This window comes from Amblyomma mixtum, chromosome 5, assembly GCF_055824585.1.
Source record: "Amblyomma mixtum isolate Tamu chromosome 5, ASM5582458v1, whole genome shotgun sequence".
Classification (NCBI taxonomy): domain Eukaryota; kingdom Metazoa; phylum Arthropoda; class Arachnida; order Ixodida; family Ixodidae; genus Amblyomma; species Amblyomma mixtum.
This window is the reverse complement of record NC_143016.1, coordinates 39,229,494-39,256,640: the sequence shown is the minus strand read 5'-3', so window position 1 is coordinate 39,256,640 and position 27,147 is coordinate 39,229,494. Positions and strand designations below refer to the sequence as shown.

The window sequence follows — 27,147 nt, the reverse complement described above, 5'->3', positions numbered from 1 at the left end:
GTTTTTGCATTGGAATTTTTTGTCGGATCCACTATGCCAATGCTATGGCTTTACATTGGTTGAGATGCACAGGAAACATGACAGTTCTCTCTATTTAAACAAGCATGCACAAAAACTGCATAAGGAGTTCAAAGCTGCATAAAGGCCTTTATTAATATTCAAAATACGAGGTAAGCAGAGCCTAGAAATACACTAAATACCCTTACAAAGCATGTGTGTACTGCTACCTTGGAACATGAAAAATAGAAAACAAGCTGGCATTGCGCACATGCCTATTATTATTCACATGTGTATACACACAGACGTAAGCTACTAGGTTTACTAGCCATTGAGTTTTCAGATGGAATGAATGATGACTTGTGAAAGTGGATGACTAGAGAAAACGTTCACAATCACAGCTAACATTTTTTTGTCACTCACTGGAAAAAAAAGTTTACCAAAACACCATCCACCTACTTAACAAGCAAATAATCTTCGCTGACGCACACACCAGAACAACATTTTATGTTACTGCTGAGGACTTCACACTGCAACAAGATATGCCATAGAGGGACAGTAAAGTTAACAATTTTTCTAACCCTGGCAAAAATGTACACATGCATGCCTTCACGCTCACACACTGCATGCAGATAACGATGGCAATGGTAAACAACAAACATTCCGGAATGTAATTACAAGTGCAGCAAATCCATGCAGGAGACAATCTTTGATCTCGTGAGGCAAACAGACAAGGCACATGGTACTTCTCTTGCACATCCACAGGACATGGGTGTTCTACGACAAGCATAACTGTCGAGACAGGTTTACAGGCCACGGTAAGTGCACGACCAATTTGTCTGTGCTTACATGTGCTTTGATCTCTCGCACAAATGTGCAACCAGTAAGCACTAGAACATTAGAAGCTGTTCTCAATGACTGCAAGAAAAAATGCAAGAATACAAAAGTTCTTGAAAATGCTGTCTGCATGTCCCAAGTATGCGGCCACTTTTTTGGTTTATGGAATGAGCTAAAACAGAAGTTCTCCACTCTGGGATACAAAACATCAAACACACTGTTGCTGTTTCAGAAACACAGATATTGCAGTACAATAAGAATTGGTCAATGAAATCAAGAAGCAGAACAGCACTTTTACAAAGTAGGAATATGTCAATTTAAAAACTCATGTAGTGCTTTTAATGTGTAATCTGCAAGCAACTTTAGGAAGTTCGCTGCATGGCCTCTAATCCAGTCTCAAGCTTCACTCGCTGTGGACAGACCTTTGTCCTTCAGCACAACCAGTAAAAACTTGTGGAGAGCAGCAAATGTGTAAGTAGATTAAAAAAAAATTTGTTCTGTCTGCACATTAAGATACGTAATTCGTACAGATTTTTAGTGGCATAGAAGAGCTAAGGAAGAACGGTGAAATGCTGAAACTGCAGTCACATTCGTCACACATTCGTCAAGAGGATAGAATAAGAGCCCTTGCCAAGAAACTGGTTGATTATGTGTTTTCTGATCGCGGCAGAGTTCTGCCTCCTAAAGCATCCTTTTCATGGAGTTGGAAGGACATCCTGTTCCCGTATCCAGAGCAACTCTGTGTAGCAAGCTTATTATGACAGCATTTTGTATTAATCATTTGTTAGTAGGGTGAATAACATTCTGAATAACCTGCTAAAGAAACTAGTGCGCAAAACTCTTACATTTTGCTTGCTTGCTTGCCTGGAGCCCGACACCTACTTTTAACAGCAATGCTCAATTATTATTTCAGCTGAAAACCATGCATTTTAAGGGTCGCAACAATTTCTGCGGAGAATTAGCGAATTGCTGCACTGACAATGGCCACTTCAAAAGTAAACGCTCCACGTGACAACTAGCAAGTGGTAATTATGCACTAACATTATCTTGAGGTCGATATGCTAAGACACCATCTCATTATAAAAAAAACTTTAAAATGGTTTTTAAGTTTTGTTCGCTAGATCATTACTGCAGCAAACTTCTTTCCCTCAAGAGCCTGCATTTTTCAAGGCCTCTTTAGAAGCCAACACAAGTGATAGGTTGTGAATGCTGTTGTTTCAAAGCTGATGACTCGTAAAATGGCAAGCCCTTAGTCTACTAAATTGAGCACAGTGGCTGCTATTCTTTCAGGCACACTACAGTAACAGCATGGAAGGCTGAAACATTCAGGCATGTTCATCAAAGCTGCCACATTATTTAGCAGCCACTTGGGAGGTTCACAGATTGAACAGAGAGCATACGTCCTGTGCTGAAATCATGGGATGCATGTTGATGTGAAGCTGAGGCTGATCCATAGCTAACCATGTTATTGCTTGCAGCTACAGAAGACAACAAAGCAATCCTACAGCTTATGCACAAAAAGTGGTTTGTACCTGATAACTGCAGTGCGCTCGTCTGCTAAGACATCACCTGCTAGCTTGAATAACTTTCTATGACACAAACTGTACCATAAAGCCAGTTCTGCAAGTAAGATTTCAGGATCTGAAAAGACTGATTTCGTGGCCAATGTGCTGTGAATTCTGAAAAAACTTCACATTAAGTGGACAAGATGAAGGAGCATAATGGACTTAACTTGCACAACTCTGACCACACAGAAAACTTGGAATCATGAAAATACCCACCATTAACACACACCTGAACACTGTCATATGACTACTAAAGGGATCTGCAAAGCTTTCTCAAGTCTCCATAGATGATCGAAAATTCTCCCTGGTCCCGATTCACACCCCAGACCACCAAGTCATCAGGGCAGTAGCTTCACCAGACAAGAAAGCCATCATGGCTAACACTTGGCAGGGCAAAGCCGAAAAGGTCAACTCAAAGTGGGGACACACGAGACTGCAAAACATTTTCCTCAGTGTAGTAGATTTGAATGAGGGAATAACATGAAATTTATGCTGCCTTGGGAAATTCCCCTGAACACTTCAAAGTAATTGTGCATGGGTTTCATGGCAGCAAGGCAAGCTTTTAAAATGCAGCTACTATATATCACTGAAAACAAAGGAATTCTTGAACATTTGCCTGGAACATTAAAGCACCTTCAATGACTGACCCAATCTTCTACTGCTTTAAGGGTTCGGAAAGTGCACTCATCACGCCTAAATTTCACACAGCTGCTCTTCCTTACTTATGCTGTTTGTTCTTTTGTGGGCCATAAACAACTTTTATTTAAACACAGACCACCTCAAACAGCACATGCCATATTGTGTTAGGCGACCAACAACAAAGCTCAGAGGGTGCTTTCTGCAAGTACAGATGTGAAAAAGTGTTGGCACAACTACACGTACGCATCTTCATTGTTCAACTCTATGAATTACTACTCTTTCATGGTAGCATTTGTTACCTTTTCTCGGGAAGCTACAATCCTTTAGTTTAAAATTCAACAGATTGTCCTGGCTTCATACACACTACCTACAATGCTCGCCAAAGCAGCTATCCCCACCCAGCTGAGGATCGCCTTTAAGTGCTCAGTTGACAACCTACTGCTACCCATGCAGTGTGCTGTTATTGGCAGTGATTTAGAGCAAGGCTGACAAGAAGAGAGGATTGCCCATTGTGTAAGTAGCCACCTGCAACTTGATTAAACACAAAGTATATCCTCACTAGCAACTTCAGCAATCACAAAATAAAGTATATTTTCTGGTTCACACTTACTGCTTTAAAGAGGATTAGCACTCTTTAAAACAAACACAAAAAGAAAATAGAGCTCCAAGCATAAAGAAGAAAAACTGTCCAAGTTTCACGTCACCATTTCCCTTCAGTAGTTCTGTCAGAAAATAACTGCAGCTTTGTTGCTAACCCTAAAAACCAAGTGTCGTAAATACTGTAGAAACTATGGATGTTTGGTTTGGTTTATGGGGCTTAATGTCCCAAAACGACTCGGGCTATGAGGGACGCTGCAGTGGAGGCCTCCCGATAATTTTGACCACCTAGGGTCCTTTAACATGCACTGACAGAGCAGAGTACACGGGCCTCTAGCATTTTGTCCGCATCGAAATGTGATCGCCATTGCCAAGATCGAACCAGCGTCTTTCGGGTCAGCAACCGAGCACCATAACCACTGAGCCACCGCAGCGGCCGAGACTATGGATGTGTTGCTGCAAAATCATGAATTTAATTTATGCTAAAGCTGCGAAACAGCTATATATTATGCAACCAACTTTTAAGATTTACTGTGCATTTTTATGGCTACTGTGCTAGTAAGTCGCAACATGCCTGCTTTTTTTTGTTTGCTTTCTTGGGCATAAAAGAAAGGCGCTGCACTGACTTTTGTTCCCGCGAGAGACTTGAAGTGCTCAATGACTGGCTGGAGCAGCGGAAGTGGCTGTGGCTCTCAGTTACAATGAAAAATTAAGTGGTGCAGTTGCATCACCTGTGCCCATGGGAAAGAAAGCCTGAAACTTGCTGAAGCTGCATAAACCACTTTTGTAAATGAATATCATCATCCTGATAATATACTTCAGGAAATATAATTTTGCTCATTAACAAAATAAGCAAATTTTTTAGTGGTTGCTTTTGAGCCCAGCTGCTGCAGATGCGCAGTGGCATCTAAGCTGCTTCGACACCGCAAGTGACCGTTCCAGAACTCGTGTGCTTCCATGACTGTTGACAATGCAGCCTACAGCTTCTACAAAAAGTCGCAGGTCATACAGCAAGAGGCTGTTTCAGAGGTGAAGCATGCCAATTTTCACACGGCTTGTCCAATGATGGTTTGCATTGTAGCAGGGTGCCACATGCACTTCTGCTGTTTCAGTCAGCCAGTGAATGCTTCAGGGTATCAAACACTGGAACGATCAATCTCCCAAGGACAAAATTTAGAATATGGGCCCAGATTCTAGACCATATATGCCACTAGCATATTCGAATTTCTCAAGAAACAGCTAGAATGAAACGTTACTTGACGTACATATAAAACACAAAGCTTGCAAAAAGCAATCTCAAATGTGCTTTGCCTCGAGTCAGCTTGTATGACAATCTGTTCACTATGCTTGATAGCTACAGTAAAGGAATCAAAACAGTGAACATAATTCGTCTTGTACATTCTCCACTCGTGAACTCTGGCAAAATAAAAATACAAATTCATGGTGCCTGTCACCTTCATCTTTGAACATGAAAAGTGCCCTTGTAAAGCACTACCACCATGCTCCATCAGCAGCTACAGCACAACATGGCACCAAGCTTCTTTTCAGTGGTTTCCTTTGCATTTGGTGACACAAAGACAAAGAACAAGGCAGTGTAAAAATGTGGCGTGCCATGGGCTGGGTTGGTCATACACACTTTGCACAGTCCCCGATGCTGTTGCCATTTTGTGTGACATGAACACTGGCCTTGACGACGAATCTAGAAGTGAATAGACGGGCCATTTCAGTGAACAAAAGGGCAAATGACCAACTTTGCAGCACAGCAGTTTTGCACCTTACTTCAGCACGTAAGGACATACATGGCCACTGTAGAAAATGCTTCGCGTAATTCAAAACTAAAAGAGACCATGAACTCATCTGCTGATCATCTCGCGCCTCTAGTACAAATCAATGGCGTCAATAAGTGAATGTCTTCTTATCCGCTTTGATTCTGTGCGGTACAAGTTAAGTTTTGCTAATCCAAAACTCCATTCCATCCATCAGTGGAATGACTGTCAAGAGGATGTTCATTCCGGCTAGTTGGCGTGTGCTCAAAGAAACAGACGAAACTTGGCAAATACGTTCGGACACAGGAAAATAACACAAAACAGATGCACTATGCTTGTTCCATTTCCTCACGTCCCGTCATACCTATACTCTGTATTGTCCATTTATATATGCCTCCTGCAGTCAAATCCCTCTGGTCAACTGTATCAGTGCAACACAGTGGGAACTGTGAAACTTGCCCCTTTCCGATGGCCAGCCAGACTAGTGCTTCCTAGACAGTACCCACTCACCAGCCAATGTGGCCTATGTCCCTGTGCAGGGCAAGGTATGCCCTGACTGCATTACCGCACGAGGTACAGTATCAAAATCACCTGCTTAAACAAGTCCAGCTGATGTTATGTTAGGTGATCACAGCAACTGAAACAGTTTTCTCATTACAATGTATACTGACAGCAACACCCTTCATCCCAGAGAAAGTCTGCCATGCATCTAATGCTGCAAAAGGGCTGCAGTGCATCATGGAAAATAAGCACAAAAAGCTTACAGCAACAAACAAGAAGCCACCGTTGAAGCTGGTCATTATTCAACTTGAACACAAACGGATGGCCCCTCTTCTTTTTTTCATTCCCCATCCATCAAGCTACAGTCAAATAATGAATGCATTCAAACTGTCCAGTTCACAATCCCATTCAAACTGGACCACCTGGTAAGCATTACTGTACTTTTGCTTCGAATAAGCTTCAGTTGCGGATGAGCTACATCTGCTCTCGGCACAATTTAAAACAGTGCAGAGGCATGCAAGCTTCTGACTGACCTGCTGGTGTCATTTCCGTGCTTCCGGCATTTCCAGTCATTATTTTTTAACATTACTCCATTAAAGGCTTCAAACTACCAAGTATTCCCTCATGCAACATGTGCTAATTCTTTTCACTGAAAATTTACAAGCTCCAGCCAATCCACTTCCTTTCAGTAACCAGGTCATTTCCTTTAGTACGAAAAAGTTAATGGTAGGTAGCCATGTGTTGATTGATGCATTTTTACATGCCAAAACAACACTGTGGGTTACTGGGGAATGCAGCAGTGGAGGGCTCCGGATTAATCTCGACAATCTGGGGTACTCTGATAGGCATTGAAAGTGTACTTAACAATTAGGCTAGCTTTTTGTTCAGCCATGTAGTTAATTACAGCAGAATTCCTTTTACTAGGGGTACGTGAATATTCGGGAATTTCAAAAACCAAATTAAATATTCTCCTATTCGGTTATTCGAATGAATCGACTAGTGTATGTTCAGAATAATTGGTGCCAAGTTCGAATAACGTCTGCCATATTTTTCTTTCACTTATTATTGAAAAAAAAAAAAAGGGACCACACATGCCACGTACCATGCTGCCACATCGGTATCATATGTGCAGGATGGAGGATTCAGAGCTGTGGTGCGGTCCGTTCATGTGGCGGTGTTCACAATCCTCATAGGCCTCAGAGATTGCATGACACAACAGAGCCCAGGAAGGTTCAGCAAACCTGGCCTTAGACCTCTGAGGCCATGCCTCATAAATAGCTCTCACCCGTCTTATGTACTGAGATGTGGCACCAGATTATTCTTTTCCGTTATCAACAGCAAAAGGTACTTCCCCTATGTGCATAACTTTATAATGATAAAATTAAAACCCCGACTTCGTATTGGAACTCCCTAATGGAGATCAGAGTGCAGTCTCTTAATGGGTGATGGTAACAAACAAAAAACAAAATTTTTTGTTTGTTACCATATCTTGCTGAAGTTTAGCAAGCAGGTATGTCATAAAATGCTGATTTCAAATATGTATTTAGATTTTAACTACCTCACTTGGAAGGAAATATATGGAAAAATAACATGTAACATTTCCTAATTACTACGTCATTTCTTATGGGCCTATAGGGCAACTTATCAGTTAAAAAAAAAGCTTTTTTAAGAACAAGCAGACATTTGCAAAGGCCCATCGTACATCCTAAAGTTAACAATTTGTTGACCATAAATAAATAACGAAGTCTAAAAAAAAAAAAACAGCGTGGCAGTAGTTAACTCATACTCGACCGAATTGCTAATCTTTCACGTTTAAAGGAAAAAGGAATGATTTAGGATGTGTGAAGGACCTTTGTACATATATTCTTAAAAAAGGTGTTCTGAACTGAGAAATTATCATAAAGGTACGTAAGAAATACACTAATTGAGATGTTATTTTGCTATATATTTCCTTCCAGGTGAGATTTAAAATCTAAATGCATATTTGAAATCAGCAATCTATGATATACCTGCATGCCAAGTTTCTAAGACCCTCATCCCCCGCAAGACAGAAAGGTGTAACTGCGAAAGCAGCACTCGACGTTGCACATGAGTACTCATTAAATATCTGCACAACTAGGGAATATTCATAAAAATATTTGATTCATTTTTCATTCGGTTCTCCCACTATTCCATTCTCCCACTATTCAATTCATATTCGATTAGGTAGTAAAGATACATTATTTGTATTCGATCCAGTTTCAAAACGTACTTACTATTCATACACCCCAACCTTTTACCTCAAAAAGACTGTCCATCAGCGCACAGTAGGAATACACATCACAGCAACGTCAGCAGGTTAGCCAAGCAGGGCCTTAAAGGGTAATTCCAAGGGTTTTTTTGAGCATTGAGTTGATAGCCATATCATGCTCCTAGAGTCTGCTCACTTCACCACAACAAATCGTGTTTCCAAATATTGAGTGGAACCATTTTAGAACATCGAAAACAACAAACTGAAAGCGAAATTCTGTCCATAGCCAGGAATGATGCTTTGTGCAACACAGCGATGACATCAAAAGCATTGCTAGAAAGACATTTGTACGCGCATTGAAAGGCTGAGATAGTGACTGAAAATGATGAATCATTTCACAAAATGCCAGACAAGACTTAGTCCAAGCCTGAAAATTTTGTTACTTAATCAGGAAGCGGGTATTAACATGCGGAGAATATTTGTGACATCAAATATGCAGTGTTACCCACAGCAATCATTTGAATTGAGGCCACAAGAATGGTAAACTTCTGAATCTATTTGAACCAGAATGAAATGTCACATGGCTGCCAAACCTGGTGGATGTAATCAGGAACGAGAGGAAAATCTGCAGTATGAGTTTCATTAATATATGGTAACCCCCCTAAGAGTTGCCCTTTAAGTGCATTTGCATGAGTTCTTACGGTACCCATGAATGCAAACTTTCTTCTGATGCTTTGAAAATTGTTTCAGCTGGGACATACAATGCATGCCTGCACATGCATATATTTTCATTCTGGTAACAATTATTCCAATAAATCAATTCATCGATTATGCTATACTCAACAATGCATAACATTGCAGCACAAGTAACAAGCAGCCATCAGAAAAAATAGAAAGCACTGTAGAATGGCTCCAAACTATGTGCTGCTGCATCTTAAAGGGGCTCTGAAACACCTCCTGAGACGAGCACATAAACTCTCTCAATCACTGCATTCTCTCGCCATGAACACCTGAGCCAAATAATGCACTTCTACACGCAGTAGAGCCCATAATTGTGCTCAAATGTTGGCAAGCCCTTTCCAGTGACTTTACCATGCTCACGCCCTCCTATGCCGCACTCTACTGTGTATTCTGTTCAGAGATGGCTATTGGCTAGATTCCTTCAGGCATCACACAGCTACCATGGCCACGACCAGTCAGCAGCGTTGGCCCCGGGGAATTTCCGAGCGCAAAGGTGTTTGGGCCGGTGGAGGAGCGCCTACCTTTAAGCATGCAAAAGGTGACGAGAGGAGAGGGAAAGGTGCGAAGGCACTGAAATTGAAATTTTTACTACCGATAAGTCAGCTTCTACAAAGCACATTAAAAAAAATTCTTGCTGTAGGATATTCCTGAAGCAGCGTCCTTTAATGTTGCAGGCATACCACACCTTTATTGAGAGCCCCTTTAAAAGCTTGCACAAATTAGCCATCACAGTTTTAGAATACACTACCTTCCCTGCAGTCAAAAAATTAATTGAAGAACATCATATTTTCACAGTACCTCTGAGCACAGGCAGAAGCTGCACAAGTTAAGGAGATTTATTTAAGGTAAACAATTCTGACTGAAATCTGCCTGGCTAGGTGAAGCACAGTACAGATGACAGCAACTGAGTCCATCATTATCTGTGTGTCTTCCAGCACAGTGCACATTCAAGCATGCATATGCACAAAACCTACCTGACTGACACACCCAAACATCCAGGTAAAACTAGATATGAAGCTGCGCAACACACTGCATCCTTCTCCTGTGCTGTAGACATTCAATGAGCAGCATTTTTCTTAACACTTGCCTACTAAAGGTGCTGAAAGGGCCAGAATTGGATTTCACTAATGAGTGGATGATGTCGCTATCTCATTAAGCAAAATTCTCACTTCCCTCACCACATGGTTCCCAGTGCTATCAATTTAAATGTCAGTATTGCCAATGCCAATGGTCTCCTGCTTTGGGCACTGATCAAGCAACCACATAAACCTATTTGACGATGCACAGAAAAAGGAAAGCGAAGCAGACATGCCACTTTGTAATACAAACAGGTTATTACAAAAAGTATTGGAAGCTTTTTTTTTTTTTTTTTTGAGAAAAAAAGATGGCTGGAATAAGGCAGTTGCTGCCAAAATGAAGCCACTGGTCAGCCTATTCTGATGGGTATAAAATAAAAGAACAGAAGCTGCATAGCCCTGGTTTTCAGGGATTTGAGAAATATTTTGGAACACTTTCAGCAACAACTGGTCTTAAAGGTGCACTGAGGATATGATGGCCTGTATAGATATATTACTGCATTCTAATGACAAAAATGCTGCTTTCACTGAAAACAGAGCCTTTATAAACTAGAGGAAGTTAAGAAATCGTTTATCGTCTATTTTTTTTGTGTAAACCTGATCTATTGATGCATTGTCCTATAATATTTTTTTGTATTGCTGATTGTACTCTTTTTTCTGCACTTGGTAAGTCGTTACGCCATGTCATTTTTTAGAGACTGCTTCTCTTGAACCCGGCACATGTTTCAAGTATGTTTTCCAAAGCACTGATAATATGCTGTAATCTGAATCTTCCCACCTGCTTCGCCTTCCAAGACAGCAGTATGTTCTAAATAAATAAAACAAATGAAATACACACACTGCTGCCACCAGCCATTTTCGCAAGCAAACTGTAGTGCATCAAGATAGACTTATGCACATGGATCCTGAGAGCTAGGCAGCACCGCCATTCACTTCTATACATCGATTACGGAGTCCTTTTCGGTATGGAAGTCATGAGTTTGAAAAAGTTTTATTCCAGTTTTCCTGGCGATAAATGCGTCTTCTGCTGCTCGACAAACGCCAACCCAACGTAGAATGAGGCACAGAATCGATTTTTACTAAGAAGAAAAGATGCTACCCTCAGTGTCCCTTTAAACAAATGCAAGGTACCCTGTTGTTACAGATATGGTCAGTTTTGATGCACCGAATACCAAACTGAAAATAATTGATGCATCCTACAAGTTAACAGCACAAGCAGATGTGTAAAGCTCTGCTCTGTAATGTCTGTAAAGAAGCAGTCTTGAAACATTACAGCAAAACATTTCCACAGTATTATGCAACACCAAAACCTATGTCAAACCTACCAAGAATTGTGCTGTGTTGAACACAAAAATTCCCTCGACTATAGTTTTGCCTCCACCCTCCCAACAACAACGACGCTAAATTTCAGTTTCAAAATGCAGACACTAGTACTCACTCTTCATGGGTCTTGCAAGATGTGCACTGGCCTGAGGCAAGCTTTTCACTACCAACTTGAAGACCTTCTCGTGGCTCCTCTGTGCCCAGCAAGAGCCAGTGGCGAGATCCGTTTGTAGCCTTTCCAGCATTTTGTACCTTGCGTAGCTCATATAGGCTGTCATCAATTAAAAACCTGGATGGAGACGAGGAATGGAGAGATTTAAGCTCACACTTTTTGTGTGCATCTTTTCTGTCTATGCACCAAGTTAGTAGAGTCCAACCTTAATATAACTAAGTTGTACTTGCAGCTGAAAATAGTATCAAGTAGCAAGTTTCATTAAATCAATATTTCTAAGCTTCAGTGCTCCAAAATGACCTCACAGGGTTATCTTGCAGTTCAAACATTTGTGAATGAAATACCATAGGAATTTGCAGCAGTGGTTACGTGACTCAGGGCGCTACATGTCATGTTGTGTAGCACGATGAGTGTAACATCCCACTTGGATTTGCAGTCAAAAGCAAAGCTGCCATGCAGGCCTATGTAAATGACTAATAAAATGCACTCACTCAACACTCGTCATAAGAACATGTCACACTACAATGCCGATTCTTTCACAGCTGGTCAATCATAGCACCTTGTTTACTATTATAGCTTTGGTGACCCATACAGCTTTTTTAGTGGGTAGTATATGATAAAACAGTTAAACGTAACAGTAAATAAATAAAGAAACCTCAACTAAAAGAGACCTTATTACAAACCAGGCTTACACTACCACAGAATAATCTTGCATAAACTCCACAGTGATGCTGCCAAGCATTGCAGCTGAAAAATTGAATGCAAGGTGAAGGACGAGTAAAGAACCAGATGACATAAGTGTCGACTCTGTTTTGGCCTTCACAAAAATCAAGAGAGACCAGCATTGACTACCCCGTCCTGTAGTTTTAAAATGTACTATAAAATCAGTAAAAAGTCGACATCTATATAAAGTTTCTCCATAGTAGTTGTTATTCAGTTTAAGGGGGTTTTAATGTCTGAAAGTGACTCAGGCTATGAGGGACGCCGTAGTGAAGGGCTTCGGAAATTTCGACCACCTGGGGTTCTTTAACGTGCACGTCGCACAGTACACGGGTTTCTAGAATTCCGCCTCCATTGAAATTCGACCATCGCAGCTGGGATCGAACCCACATCGCTTGGGTCAGCAGCTGAGCATCATAACTACTAAGCCACTGCGGTGGCACTTGTTATTCACCTTTCAAGCTGTTTTATAAATGAGCCGATATACTGTGTGTTCCTACATATCTTTTCACCCAGCTAATACAATATCAAAGGTAAAATGAAATTAGTAACAATTAAAAGGTGGCACAAACTCTGTGCAAGGGTTATAAGCTCAGCCTCCAGTAGCAACAAGCTCTGGTCTAAAATTTTTAAAATGATCCATTTTTTTTCATTTCCAGTGCTCCTAAATATTGCAATGAAGTCAGGAAAAGGCGCTCCGTTATTAATAATGCATCTGAAACATCATGGTGGCTATGTGAACATCATACCTGTACCACAGGAGAGGCAGCGGAGCCGTTCCCAGGTGCCAGAGGGCATGGGCATCGACCAGAAACCGCCATGGAGGGAAGTCGCCCAACTCCAGCAAGAGCAGCGCATCCAACATGAGTACCACAACGGTGCCTCTCCACACATAGCCACGGCGTCTATGCTGCCAGCACCAGCCAAGCCAACCAATTGAGTTGAGCAGCCCTGGACACAAACAACAATCACGATGGTGCCCAATGTGCATAAGCATGGTAATGACAGTGGTTTGTTTGTTTATTACATATATGAAATAAAAACGAAAGGAGAAAAAAGGAGGTGCTAGCCGCAAAATAAATGAACATGAAAAAAAAAGAACTGACATACCTGCACAGCATCTGAACAATGATCAATGGGAAATAAAAGGGCCACATTGAAGGGCTATGGATCAAATAATAGAGGAGAGAAATATACCATCTCCACAGCACATACATATAGCAATTTATGTTCTCTCTCTCTCACACACACACGCATGCACGCGCGCACACGCGCGCACACACACACGCACGCACGCGCACACACACACGCGCGCACGCACACACACACACACACACACACACACACACACACACACACACACACACACACACACACACACACACACACACACACACACACTGGGAGGTATGTCCATGTACTAACTACAAACAGTGGAGCTCAGCTGATGCACATGCTAGATGTCCACAGCGAAAATAGTCTTGTGCAGACATGTGAAAGCACAGGTTTTGTTAAACGTACCCAGTACACACAGTTTGTTGCTGATGTGCAAAGTGGGGAACTTAAGCACTGTTGAAGCACTGGATGTCCGGAGGGGCAAAGAACGTAGTTGACAACGTAGTTACTGTTGACAAAACTTGACATGTTCGATTTGGCCATAAAAGATTACACAGCCCCACAGTTTACTCCTTTCTTGATTCAAAAGTATAGGATTAATCAGAATTGGAACTGCACTATAAGAATATTACAAAAAAAATTATCGAAGACACTTTGGAAATTCTAAAGTGTGCTTGGCGCGGAATCACTGGGCCGCTTTGGAGCCATGCGTCTCGCTCACTCGACTGCAAGGAGACGTCAGGCGAAGCAGCAGCGATGCAGCTGCCACTGCTGATGCGCGCGCGCTCGTTCTACCGCTGCTGTGTGACGTCACGGTTGCTATGCACAGCTGCACCCCCCACTGGCAAGCCGGTAGCTAAGGAGGGGAGGAGGTTGAGCCGCTGCGCAGAGGAGAGGCCACAGTTGGCACGATTACAGAAGCGTGACACCTCTGCTAACAACCTTCTGTCGACAACGATGAGGCATTAAAGGCTTTCGCCTTGAAATTTCTGTAAGGCTAGTCACGTTGGCAAAAAAGACGAAGTTTAGAGAATTGCATTTGAAATGTGCGCCAGCCACTCAGAGGTCATTGTAGAGGCCTCAGAAAACAGCAAAATGCAGACCTTCTAAAAGGATGTCACAATAGTGAGTAATGCCGGGATGTAGGGAAGAGCGCCAGCTTTCGAACAAGACCAAGATGGTGGCCATCGGGAATGCGGTTGAGAAAAGCGACGGACACAAAGTTCTGCTACACTTTGCTTCGAGATCACTGTTTTGGCACTTTAGAGGCGTCAAGTATATCGAATTTTTAGTAGTAGGAGGTTGAATTATACCTTGAAACTTTGTAGGTAAGTACTTTGAGTGTATTGAACCTGAATATGCCATTTTTGAAAAATCAAAATTTTTCACATCTTTTTTTACCATTTCAATACCCGCATTTCTCCTCTTAAGGAATGCACCACTCCCCCGGCAGGTGGCTGTTTTAAACACAGCCAACAGTGGGACTTGCAAGATTGCTCTTCCCAAGCTCCATGAGGCTCATGCACAGCACCAAGGTGGGCAGGTGGCAACTGCATTAAATTTATTTGAACGAATTTCATGGCCACCTGTCATGGAGGGCAGATAGCCAACAACCCACCATGGTGGCCATGTTATGATGTCGCAAGGTCATGTGACCTCTCTCAACAAATCATTAATTTAACTGCCACCTGCCGCTCTGTGGATAGTTTGCTCACAATCCGGTGGGTAGATTGTGGCGACATCATAATGTCACATGACCTTGGTGGCAAGTAGCCTTCTCAACCCACCACCAACACCAGGTTTTCAGCTGGACGGGACCTTTAACGTCACGGCATTAAAAGAGATATTATGATTACACTGCAGTTGTAGATGACATGCTGAAATATGGAAGCAGCAGCTGCATCAAAATATTTAAGAGGCAACACTTCAGATGCATGCACTATAATCAAGCAAAGGCTAGCACTTGATAACTTGTATTCACGCAGCCACCTTCATGCCATGCTGCCACTATTCAGTGTTTTTTTGCGCTGCCCAGACCTGCACCCACTGGTCGTTCCTTGCTTTCTCTAATCCACTTAACTTTTTCAGTGCTTTCTCTTTCTCACCAGCCCTCACTGCCTCCTTTCCACAGCCTTCTCCTTTGCGCATTTGCATGCAGAGCGCTTTGACCCAAGTATGCCGAGAAGCTGGCTTCTCATTGTTGCTTTTTAGCATGTTAGTGAAGGTCACTTTAACTACCCTGAAAAGCTCGGGAAAGAAAATTCACACAATATTGATATCTTGGTTCTGAATATAGTGCGAAGTGCATTCTGAAGCATTATCTAATGTCTTCTGTTCAATTTCGCAGATTCTTTGATCTCAATTCACAGAATTTAAAATTTTGCACTAGAGAAAATTAGCGACCTAATGAATAATGCTACCAGTTGAGAAATAAATCTTTAAACCTATAAGTACTTGTGAATGAAACAAAATAAAGTGAACAAAACAAGTAAAACCAATCAGCACATTCAGCCTTAACCATGATCTGCACAATCTGGCAGCTTAAAGAACCAAGATATATGAACTGCCTGGCGTGTGACTACAACACACCAACCTGTAGAGAAATTAAAGAAAAGAACAGGTTATGGGAGAAAGGTTAAAAGAACATGTTCAAGGGCACAAAGCCGAAATGCATAAAAGCCACTTGCTGTTTGGCTGAGTCCAATGATAGGAGACAAAACAGTAATGTTTCTGTCCAGGTGCTGGATTATATCCATTGATATTTTACAGGAAAAATATGTTTAATGATGGAAGTCTTACAAGTTCATCAAAAAACTTGACAGATGCATTTGAAGCAGATGTATATGCAGTTACTACCACTGTAGCCTCGTAACATGCTAAAATTGTATGTGAAAGCCGTACTAGCATACACCCATATACTGCAGACGCACCTTAACGAGCTGTCACTAAGAATGCTAACAAGCCAGCACAAAAAAAAATTTTCAGCTTGTTTGACAGTACAACATCTTGTGGGCTGAGATTGACATACTTGCCTGTAATCACATTGGCTTTCATGTTGTACCCATAGTCAAAATGCACAAAGTTTAAGTACTGGATATGGTAGACAAAGAAGGCCGCAAAAGGCATGGTCACTGATACGGACAGCCACAAATTTTTTGTTCCAAGAACCCTGTAAGAGGTAATAGCAAGGGTAAGTTAAGATGCCCCAAATTGCACAACAGCCCCAACAGTTAGCCATGAACTACAAACATGTAAACTTTACACTGGTCCATTGTTCCAACATGATACTATGTGCAACAAGCATATGGGCAAATGCTGCCCGTCTGCCTGGTTTTGAAAAACATCTAATTTATTTGTACCTTCAAGCATAGGCTTCATTCACTACTTATAACTGTACCTTAGCTGTACTTGATCTCACAAACTGTTTGCAGCACTGTGAAAGGTAGAGCTCTCTCGTACAATCAAGGCCAAGGAAGAGAACAAATAGTCCCTCAAATATCTGAGCAGTGTTGTGACTATTTTTCAAACATTTATTGCAGTAACTGAAAATGTGGTTCAGAATGGTGTTTTGAAAATATAGTGAGCGTTTCATTTACTGGTTAGATTAGCAGAGGAAGTCCCCACGAACATAGCACTGCGGAGACTTGCTGCAATGCATCGCCATTCATAAACATGGCGTCCACTAAGTCAGCCGAGTCTTTTGCACGCAGATGCTGGACACTAGTGCTCTTTACTTCCCAGGAATGAAGCCACCAGTCCCGAAGTGAGGGGAAGGGAGGAACAAGTTTTGGATCAGATCGCCACAGGCTTCACAGCGCTGAAAACGACTTGTGAGATGGCGCATAGCTTACAAGAGAGAAATAAAATAAGGTACATGGCCTAATTTCCTCATTGCAAATCCTTTGTGCCATTGACATATTTGCTGTGGCAATAGCAGCACTAAAAAGAAAAGAAGAGGCTGAACAGTTTCTTGAGAATTTAAGAAGCTTGAAAATAAAGCACGCAAAGTTTTTTTTGTACAGCACTCTGAAACAGTGATCGATTAGAGCCATGGCACCATCCAGGCTTCACCACACACCACAGCATCGGTGATGGTGCCAATGACGAAAGCAATCAGACTTCATCGATCTGTGCACTGCTGTGCCTTTCAAGCTTCCAAAATCATAACACGTTATGCCTTGCCATCCAACCTTTTTTATCACATTGTTATTATTAGCTTGTACTCGAGGTTCCAGCACATGAGAAGTAAAATAATACAGAAGAGGGAAAAAAAACCTGCTTCAAAAGAGAATATTTAGGAGCTTGTAAGTAAATCCTTAAATGTGATTCCTCGTCAGTGGACGCATAAGCATTACTGCAAAGAAGAAATCAAAGTGAAAATTTTAACATGTCTACTCCTTTAACAATGTAAGGTGGCTATGATTTCACAGGGTGTCAATTGCACATTTTCCCTGTTTCCAATATACCTCTAAATCATGGTGGTCACACAAAAAGAAGATGCCAGTTTAGCAAAGAAAACACAAATATTCCACAATGTTGACAAATTCTCAAGAAGTACAGCTAGAAATGCAAAGCAGCTGTAATAAGGCCATTTCAAAAAGAACAGAACAGATGTTTAAAAATCAATATATGAATTCGCAACAGTCCACAAGAGAGAAGACAAGAAAAGCACAATAAAGCACAGCCTAACCAAGTTCCTTACAAAATTCGCCATCTAGTGAAAGATTTTCTTCTGGCCTATGCAGTTTTACTGCTTACCTCATGCATAAACTGTAGAGTGAGTAGAGCACCACGGAAAAGGCACAGTAGTAATCAAGCTTCTGCACAAAATGAAAAAGAAAGAAGTTTACAAAAGGCAATTAGTTTTTAATGATCAAGAAAAAAATTTGTGAACAGCCAATTTATTGCCACTCTCAAACGCGAGCTATGTTCACTGCTCGAGCTGTGTTTTAGCAGGCAGAACAGTCAGATGTCCAACCCTGACTGCTCTTCGGCAGTAGACTACCGCATATGAGCGAACAATGACAGAACGCTATATGCACATGGCTTTTGTGTACAGGCGCGGACAAGAGTAAACGGAGCACGCGACTGTCTTCGAATATTTTTCACGCGTCACCTAATTGAAATTTCCAGCAGTGGTGCGCGCATCCTGCTAGCGGAGGTTGGTGGGCTTTCTTGTAGACAAACAACGCTTCTTCATTACCAATGAAGAAAGCGTACTTGCACTTCGAACGCAATAGCGTGCTCCGTTTACTAATGGCCGCGCCTGTACATGCATATAGCATAGAGGCCATTTCAGCAAAAGAAATTAATTAACCACCCACCCTAACAGCTAACAGGATTCACCAGTTTTCCGGATGCTATCCAACACTGGCATACAATGCTGCAGACGCCACCACTATTTCTCAAAAAGCCTGTTTTTAAAAATTCTAGTTCACCTTTGCAAACAACTGTGTATCGCTACACCCAGTTTATCCACAGCCTTTCCCTCCCTCCATTCATCTCTCTCTCGTCATGTGTTGGGCCATTTTCCTTTCCGCTGGTCACAGTTCAGTGCTGAGCAAGGCGGAAATTAATGGCAGTCAGCACTCCTCCGTACATTCCGCTCTTCACGCATTAACACTGCCACTGCAACCTGCTGACTTACAAAAGAAGATTGGTAACACAGCTTACGTGTGCACAGGAAGGTAACCGCGCAGAAAAACAAACTATTTTGCTGCCATACCAGTTCCCATTCAGAGAGATTCCCATTAAAGCTAGAATGTGTTTATTATACTCCACTCCATTTCACCAATTTTTTTGTCTCACTTGCAGCAATGCTCGTGAATTTTGGTATGGTATGTGTGGTTTAATGTCCGAAAGCTGCACATGGACTACAAAAGATACTGTGGTACGGGGCTCCAGAATAAATGACTATAGAAACCTAATTTTATTGCTGTTTTTTTTTTCTTTCAAATGATTTGTTAGATAATGGAATACATGGATCACTGTGTGGCATTCGCCTATGACAACTAAATAATTTATAATTGGTTTTCTTCTCTGATGCTGTTTTGGTTTCATTCATCAACTTAACAATGGCTGTGAAGTACAGTTGAACTTTAAGCCACGTGAGGAACAAAAAACTGCAATAAAAATGCTGACACAGTTTCATCTTATTAAACCACTTAAACCAGCCTGCTTTAAGACTTAGAGTAGCAACAAACAATGTATCACAGTTATGTTGCCATTTTTTCATTGTGAAGTTCAACTGCATGTAACAGTCAGAAATTAAATTATAAATTATTTAGTGGTGGTAGGTGAATACCACGGAGTACTTCGTGTATACCAATGCCTAATCCATTGTTAAAAGAAGAAAACATGCAAGCAAAAATTTGGTGTCTATAGTCTTCAACTTCGACCATACAAAGTGTTTTAACCTGCAACACTCAGCACATGGGCATCTTTGGCATTTCACCTCCATTGAAATGTGGCCATCGTAGCCGGGATTAGGTCCAACAGCCGAGAGCCACTAAGCCACAGGGATGGGTGGCTTTTGAATTCTAACATTTTTGCTCACAACACAAGAAATGCAGAACGAATGACGAAAGTAAGACACGAACAAGTGCTATCAACCGAGTTTATTGAAGAACAAAACACATATGTAGGCTTTGAAAGAAATTGTAACCAGAAAGTTACCTAAAAGACACATGGGAGGACAGATATCTCAATTCCCTCTCAGACACTGCAACGAAAGGACTGCTGATATACATCTTGCCCTAGTGATGAACGTAGAAGGCCTCCATAATCTCGCGCGTTACCTTATGGCTGGGGCGGATCAGGATGCACGTGTTCTTCTAATCTGGGACGCATTTGCACTTCTTGCATCGAATTTTAAACTGAGCATCATGGTCACCTTTTGCTCTCCTTTCTTCACAATCCTTTTCATGCTTACATATGCAAATCTGCAGTATGTGAGAGGGTGTCATTTTTCCTTGTGTTTTCATGCTCTTTAGCTCTCCTGTTAACACGCCTTCCAGCTTGTCCAAGGCACATGGCGCCGCATGAAAAGGGGACCTGATAAACCACTCCTACCTCGCAAGGAATAGATGGTGATAAACGCACCTGACAAGCCTCCTCCTTTCCCTCTTGCCCCTGCACGACCTGTTTACACATTGTGCTCAATTGCCTCGGGGCAGAAAACACAACATCAATGTCCTATCTACCTGTGACCTTCTTCAGCCCATGAGACATGCAATGTGCGTAAGGAACCACTGTCGGCCTTTTTTTCTTTTCTGTTTTTGGCCAAGCCCCATTCTTGAGCTGTCTAAGCAGTCTCTCCGCTGTCCACGAAATGAATTGTGCGGGGTAGTCGTTCGCGCACAACCTGCCTGCTTGATCTGAAATGCTCACCCCTGACAGTCAGCGCTTTTTTGTGTCATACTTTTGTCATTCGTCCAGTCTTTCTTGCGCTGTGAGCAAAAATGAACACGTACAAACTCGGCCACATATCTGCTTTACTGACTTCTGACATACAGGACATTTATCTCAATCGTCTTTAAAGTTACAAACCCCAAAAAGTTTCGTGATAGAAATGAGTTACCTCAGTAAGTGGAGTGTCCCTAGCATGAAAGACAGCAGACCAGAACCAGGCATTAATTGACAACTGAAAGAGAACAAAACACAACAGCAATGTTTCTTCTGTTGCCTGCAGATTCATAAATTCATTCAATCCAAACATAGAAGTTTTGACTAAAACGGAGTGCAATCACAAATAACAAAAGAATTGCTCATGTATAATGAGGAAAATGTCAAGGAAAACTTCCCTTCCTTTCGTGCAGTTTCATGCAATTTTATGCATTAATCTTTTTTTTTCAAATTTTGTGCAATTATTTCACTGTTTTATACTCCCCTTCAAGGTGTGCTTTCTTCTTCTTCACCTTACAAGTTTCAAAATGCGTCAATAACAGGCAATTATTTGTTGCTACATGTGGTGGGAAAATTCTGCACTGAGATCCTCCACCATAAGCATTTAGCAACTGCCATAACTCTCACTTCTATTAATGTTACAAGTGAAATACAATCTCATACATCTCAATGTTCCTAAGGCTAAGAAGGTTTCCAGCCTTCATTTTGTTTCCGTGCAATAAAACTATAATATACTATTTTTGTTTGCAATCTTTATGAAAATTTTTTCAACAGTTTTTGCCAAGAAAAAAGTTAGTTCATTCCCATACACCCATTGAAATTCATACATAAAGTGCACCTCTCATGACGCATTGTTATACCAAGCACACTGCCACAAAGCTCACAGCAACCCAGAAAACTTCCAAGAACAAATGAGTTAGAACACAATATAAAACATAATCGCACCAACAGTGTTCACAGGCAGGTGTAATTCGCAAGATGATGAATCCAAGCTTCAACTGTGAATCCTTAAACTTACTGTACCTGCTTGCTAGCTATGAAATTGATAGAAGCAAGCCACATGAATGGTACTGTAAATCTGCTATTTTGTATGGTGGTAAATTAAAAACACCAAACAAATTAGGCAATTCTCGCAGGTTGTTTCTGCACAAGAAAAACTAAAAGGATTGCACCTGCATTTAAAAAATAATTATTTTGCCACACTCTGCCCCTTAAAATATGCCCAAGTTCACTTTAGTTCCTTCTGCTAAACTGATATAATTGTCAACACCTGGGAAGAGGACACAAGAAAACCACTTGGTAATGTCCCAGTCTCATGCCTCTCTCTACTGATGGGAGCAGGGTAAAAGCTCACTCTCAACTGCATTCACCACGTGTGGTAATAAAGCTCTCATTCTCAGCTCTGTGTTTAAGATAAATCACAGCATAATAGGCACTTAAATATACACAACAACATGGACGTCGCAAACAGCAAAATGGGCTAGTTGGTCGCTAGAACTGTGAGCATAATGCCAGTGCATCAGAAAAACATGACAGAGTAAGAACACAGGCTACACGGATCAAATGCTCAACTTCAACTGACAATTTACTGAATAAATGTAATTTATGCACAGGCATAATATAAATTAGATTTGAGAAGGGCCCATACACAAATAAGACCTATTCAGTAAACTATCAACCTCAGTCAAATGTTACTCCTGTGTACTCTGCATTTCTCGTTCTGAGACCTGACATGCCCACACACAAAAAAAAGCTGACACTTCCTAGCTTAGCTGTCCTGCACACTTGTCTAAATTTGGTAGTGTCACCCACTGTGGTTTTGAAGCTTTGCAGCTTCAGAGTTTTTGCAGCTTGGGCATATACTGCTTGGAAATACCCCATATGTGATACTATGGTACAGGAAGAGCTACAAAGCCACTTTAATAAAAAGATGCGCTGGTCAAACTTCCTGTACAATTTAAAGCAAGAATAAACTAACCATTGCCACCTAACATGGTAATCTACACCATGCAAAAAACAGTGATAATGGTAGCAACAAAAAAAAGAGCTTCAGGAAAAATGTACCTGGAACAAGAGATCGTGTTGGTTATTGGAAATTACAGGAAGCATTTACTTCGGTAATGTGTATAGAATAATATGTCGCATCTGCCGTCTCATTGCTTATTAGTATTCAAAGAAATGATGGCAGCAAATCTCACTGTGCAGTCCAATGATTAACAATCTTCACCGATTACAAATGACAACCAATGTCTTTGCCCTCGCACCTTTTTTTTGAGCACAAAATCTATGTGACACTAATGTGGCTGATTGCATGTCAAGAAGGTAAGCCCAAAACAAATACACCCCATGGACACATGCATTTACCTGTCACACAGCTAAATAAAGGTTCACTACTGCCAGGCTAATTACACAAGTATGCTTACCACTGCCTGCCCTTTCCAAATTATGTAGTGGGGAGCTGAAGACGGCACAACCTTCCTGAACTTGCGCCACATCCATAAGTGGCAGATGCCGTTCAGTATTGAAAAGATAACTGATGCAGGCTCCTGGATGCCATAAAACCTTTGAAACGGCCACTGCAAGTTGTATAAAAATTGAGTTTAGTTGATCACAGCGTGCAAGACGACACAGGCATACCACCAACAATTAAACCTAGGCGTTATCATATCAAGACACACTGACACCAGATTATTATGTGCCGAATTTCAGTGCACGGGCCAAAAATGCAGCTACTGTTGCAAGAAAGATCAACTACACAAACTATTCCTACTGAAACAGGCATCAAATCTGCAACAGTAGGCACTGGCAGTTGTTTTCCTAGAGGAGAAAGAGCACAAGATATTCTGTGGTATGTTGCTCAGCACAGGTTAACAGGCAATGACATGATGTCTCTGCCTAACACAAGAAAGGATGCCTTGGCCCTTATCTTCACTACAGCGCAACTATACATGCTCCTGACCAAGTTCGTGCAGATAGTGGGTCAGGTGAATCATGTGAAACTGCTGAATGACAAAACTGAGCACATTGCCCCACTTAAACCAAAAACAGGAAAGTTTGTCTCAAATGGTAGGCTCATTGGACACTAGTCCAAAGACTCAACTCAGTGAAACTATTTATGCTTTTAGCGGGCACCTGCAACAAACAGATTCTTGACAACAAACGATAATGATTTCTGGAACAAAAAGAACGTATGTAGCACAAGCAGTCAGTCGATTGCTACCAAAAGCTGATGTAATTACGGGCGTTTGTGAGAAGTTCTTGCAGAATTTCAAAAGAAACGAACCAACCAAGGAAGGCTTTTGATAAGCAGAAAAAGTAAATGCACATGATCCCTTATGTTCATCAGCTATTACACAATGCAGAAAGAATAGCTCATATAACATCACCCGTGCCTTTTCAAACCCATGCAAACTTTTGAAGGTTTGTCCAATGCTGCTGACAGGGTTAAAGGGACACAAATTGAAACAGGTCTGTATTGACAACAAACAATGAACAACAGAGGTGCTACAATCACTGAAAATGGAGCTTTTATAAACACTATAGAAGGCTAAAAAAAGAAATCCAGGTGTTGCCACGACTGACCAAATTCACAAGTGAAGTGTGGTGCATTCACAGTTGTACTGTGCGGATCCCAGAGGCTATGCTCTACCGCCATTCACTTCAAAACGATGATCATCAAATCCTTATCCTTTTCAGTGCAGACACAAGTTTAAATTGAGCGACACGAAAATTTTCAAACGTGATTCTCCCAGCCACAGACGTGCCTTTTGCTGCCGGACGAACATCGACACAGCTAGAAAGGGCTGCACAAACAATTTTTGCTAAGAAAAAAATTAGATGGTGTTGTCCCCTTGTCCCTGTAAGCAAGCTAAGAGCAAATATAAAAGAAAAATACCAAGAGGTGCGCAAATGTGTGGCAAACATGGTTTATCAGATACCCTCAGTCCGTGAACACGTGTATGTCAGACAGACTAAAATATGGTATAATGATCATGCGTGCATGGGAGCATTCCCTGTCTACATAAATTGGCACAGGTAGTGTAGAGAATGGGGGTACTTGCCATGGCTGAACCAAACTAAGCTTTAAAGGAAGCAAAAATAAAGAAAAAATAGACACTGTAGAAGCTTAGAAAGTTTGTTTGAAATGTGTAAACATGCCTCTGTTGCTTTTTCGGACAAAGGTGACTTTTCTGACTCGATATTTGTGACCTTGATGCTTTAGAATTTTTTTTTTTCTGGTTTGTTTCTGTTGTCACCAGACACTTGTTACCACATGATTTTCTATTAAATAGTTTGTAATTGGTGCTCATGTGTGTCTTGTGTCTTTTCGCCCTGTTTTTATTCACTTAGCACTGCAAGTATACAGAGTATTCACAGACGTCACAGCAGCTGCCATTTTGTTATCTATGGAGCACTGCGAAAGGACATTGGAGAGTCAAACGGAATTATCGCTGCCTGCTCTGGTCCGCACTGCTGGTGCAGGGCGCTGGACAAGAAAACGGCACCCGTGACATCACATTGATAGCACCCCCTCCCAGAAGAAAATGTAGACTGTGCAGACTTTTTTGTCCAGCTGAAAGTGGAAGAGAGGATGCCCATCTGTCCTTCATGACTCACTCTCCTAGGCAGCACTATGTTTGATAGCAGGCCTACATGGGTAGTTTTCAGTCACAACATCCCCCAAAGATGTACACACTGATGGCAAATGCAATTTAACCTGAAGGAAACTCCGCATTGAGCTCACTGTAAAAAATACTTTTGCAGTAGCACATATAAAGCAATTATATTTATAACATTCAATTTACGCTGAAAATGATGAAATTTCGTCAATTTTTTCATGTGGCAGTATTCATCAAAAGTTAATAAAGCAGTGTTTCGTGGTCTAACTACACTGATGTCAGCAGTACTGGGAGTTTAGGCAGCGCAATAAGTTGGTGCATAAACACGGCATAGACGTTCAAACTTTGATCGTGGAACCATGCTTCATTCTGTGCTTGTGCAGTTGATAAGCAAATGTGAGCCAGTAGAGAGATTAAATATCAGTATGCCAAGTTTAAAATGTATAGGCACAGTAGTTTGGCTTACATATCTGCATGTTTAGCAGTGGGTACCCAATGCTGTTTAACCTTTTTGTTACGCACGTACAGCAAGGATATTCGGCTAAGATGTAGAAAATCTTAATACGAATGAAAACTCTGAATATATGCATCAGACTCATGAAGGATACATACAGAATTAGCTTCTTAAGCTCTGCTCCTTTACAATATGCCTCGCTGCGCATTTAAAAAAAAAAAGAAAAGAAACTACTGAGAATGTTTACATTCGAATCAGTGCGAAAGGACGGATTTGCGCTACGAAGAAGACTACAATGAGCGGGCAGTGCCGCGGGACGGTGCGCTCGCGCTAGGCCAACTGCGGACAAGGGTACAGACAACGGACGATTTTGCTCGGGGTTGGCCATCGGATTAGTGCTTACGCACTTAAAGCATTCTAGAGTGCACACTGACGATGGCATTGGGGCATGATCAGTGGACACCTGAAACAAACCAATCTGCCTGCGGCGTAGGCAGCTGAAGCGGTCGAACGAAAAGGAAACACATGCACTCTTAACAAACCACCTAGGTCGCTTAAGCTGCGCGCGCGTCCTTGCGCACCACACAAGGCGCAGCAGGCTTCCACGGAAAGCAAGAAGCCAGCTGTCAAACAGCACGCACTTTGCCGTGAAACTGGGGCACGGGCTTGCCGCTGGCCTGGAGCATGTCTACAGCTTGCCACATGCAGTTGTGACGGCACTCGTCGGCACAGTCCCACAGAAGAAGAGCCATATACCACTCCTGGCCGGAGCGAAACGCTTGTTGCCCCTCGAGCGTGCAGTTGGCACCGCGGCATCGTCGCAAGCAAGATTTGTACTCGGCACTCTGATCGCCCGGTGATGCAGAACCGACGTCGAACGAGCAGAGCAGTAGCACAGCCAAGGATACGGCCACCGCAAAGCGGGTGAGACCGCCTGTGCGCGCAGGTCCGCTCATCACTTCAGGAAACAAAAAACTGTCTGACCGTCGTAGTCCTCCCCATCTTATCAGCATCTGAACTGTCGGCAGCTGATTGTGCGCGGCACTCCTCCTCGACGTAGTACCGATAGCTGCTCCGGCAATGCAAGTTCCACCACTTCCGCCCTGTTCCGCCCTGTTCTACACGAAAGACTAGCTGAGCCACGTGATGTCATTTCTGCCTCACGCGTGACACGGGGAACTGCGCGAGCGCAGCATCAAATCTCGTAGAATTGTACTGGCCAGCCCTAAATCCGCAACGACAAGTTAGCACAGGCACTGCCAATGCGCGAATGATGCAGTAGTCATTGGTGTGGATTCTTCCTTTATTTTCACTTTCGCTTCTTAACCTCCTCCCCGCTTCTCCACGCGCAATTTGCGTTGCCAGATTTCGCTATACTTTGTCCGCAAAA

General features: G+C 42.0%; 1 protein-coding gene across 1 annotated transcript; it reads right to left on the bottom strand.

Moving 5' to 3' along the window:
* Positions 1-127: 127 nt before the first annotated feature.
* On the bottom strand, positions 128-27,070 carry PGAP3 (Per1-like protein PGAP3). Its single transcript, XM_089544100.1, has 8 exons — positions 26,399-27,070; positions 23,108-23,260; positions 20,860-20,922; positions 18,039-18,100; positions 16,313-16,449; positions 12,914-13,115; positions 11,388-11,561; positions 128-5,334 (listed from the first exon to the last, which is right to left on the bottom strand). Exons 1-8 carry the CDS (start codon positions 26,768-26,770, stop codon positions 5,262-5,264), a joined length of 1,236 nt encoding a protein of 411 aa, XP_089400226.1. The 5' UTR covers positions 26,771-27,070; the 3' UTR covers positions 128-5,261.
* Between the last annotated feature and the right edge of the window lie 77 nt (positions 27,071-27,147).

Excerpts from the sequence above, each read along its gene's own strand:
- PGAP3 (XM_089544100.1), bottom strand. The coding sequence starts at position 26,770 with ATGCTGATAAGATGGGGAGGACTACGACGGTCAGACAGTTTTTTGTTT. Across the intron at positions 16,450-18,038 it reads CTCTACAGTTTATGCATGAG|GGTTCTTGGAACAAAAAATT; the intron begins GTAAGCAGTAAA and ends TACCTCTTACAG. Across the intron at positions 11,562-12,913 it reads CTGCCTCTCCTGTGGTACAG|GTTTTTAATTGATGACAGCC; the intron begins GTATGATGTTCA and ends GTCTCCATCCAG.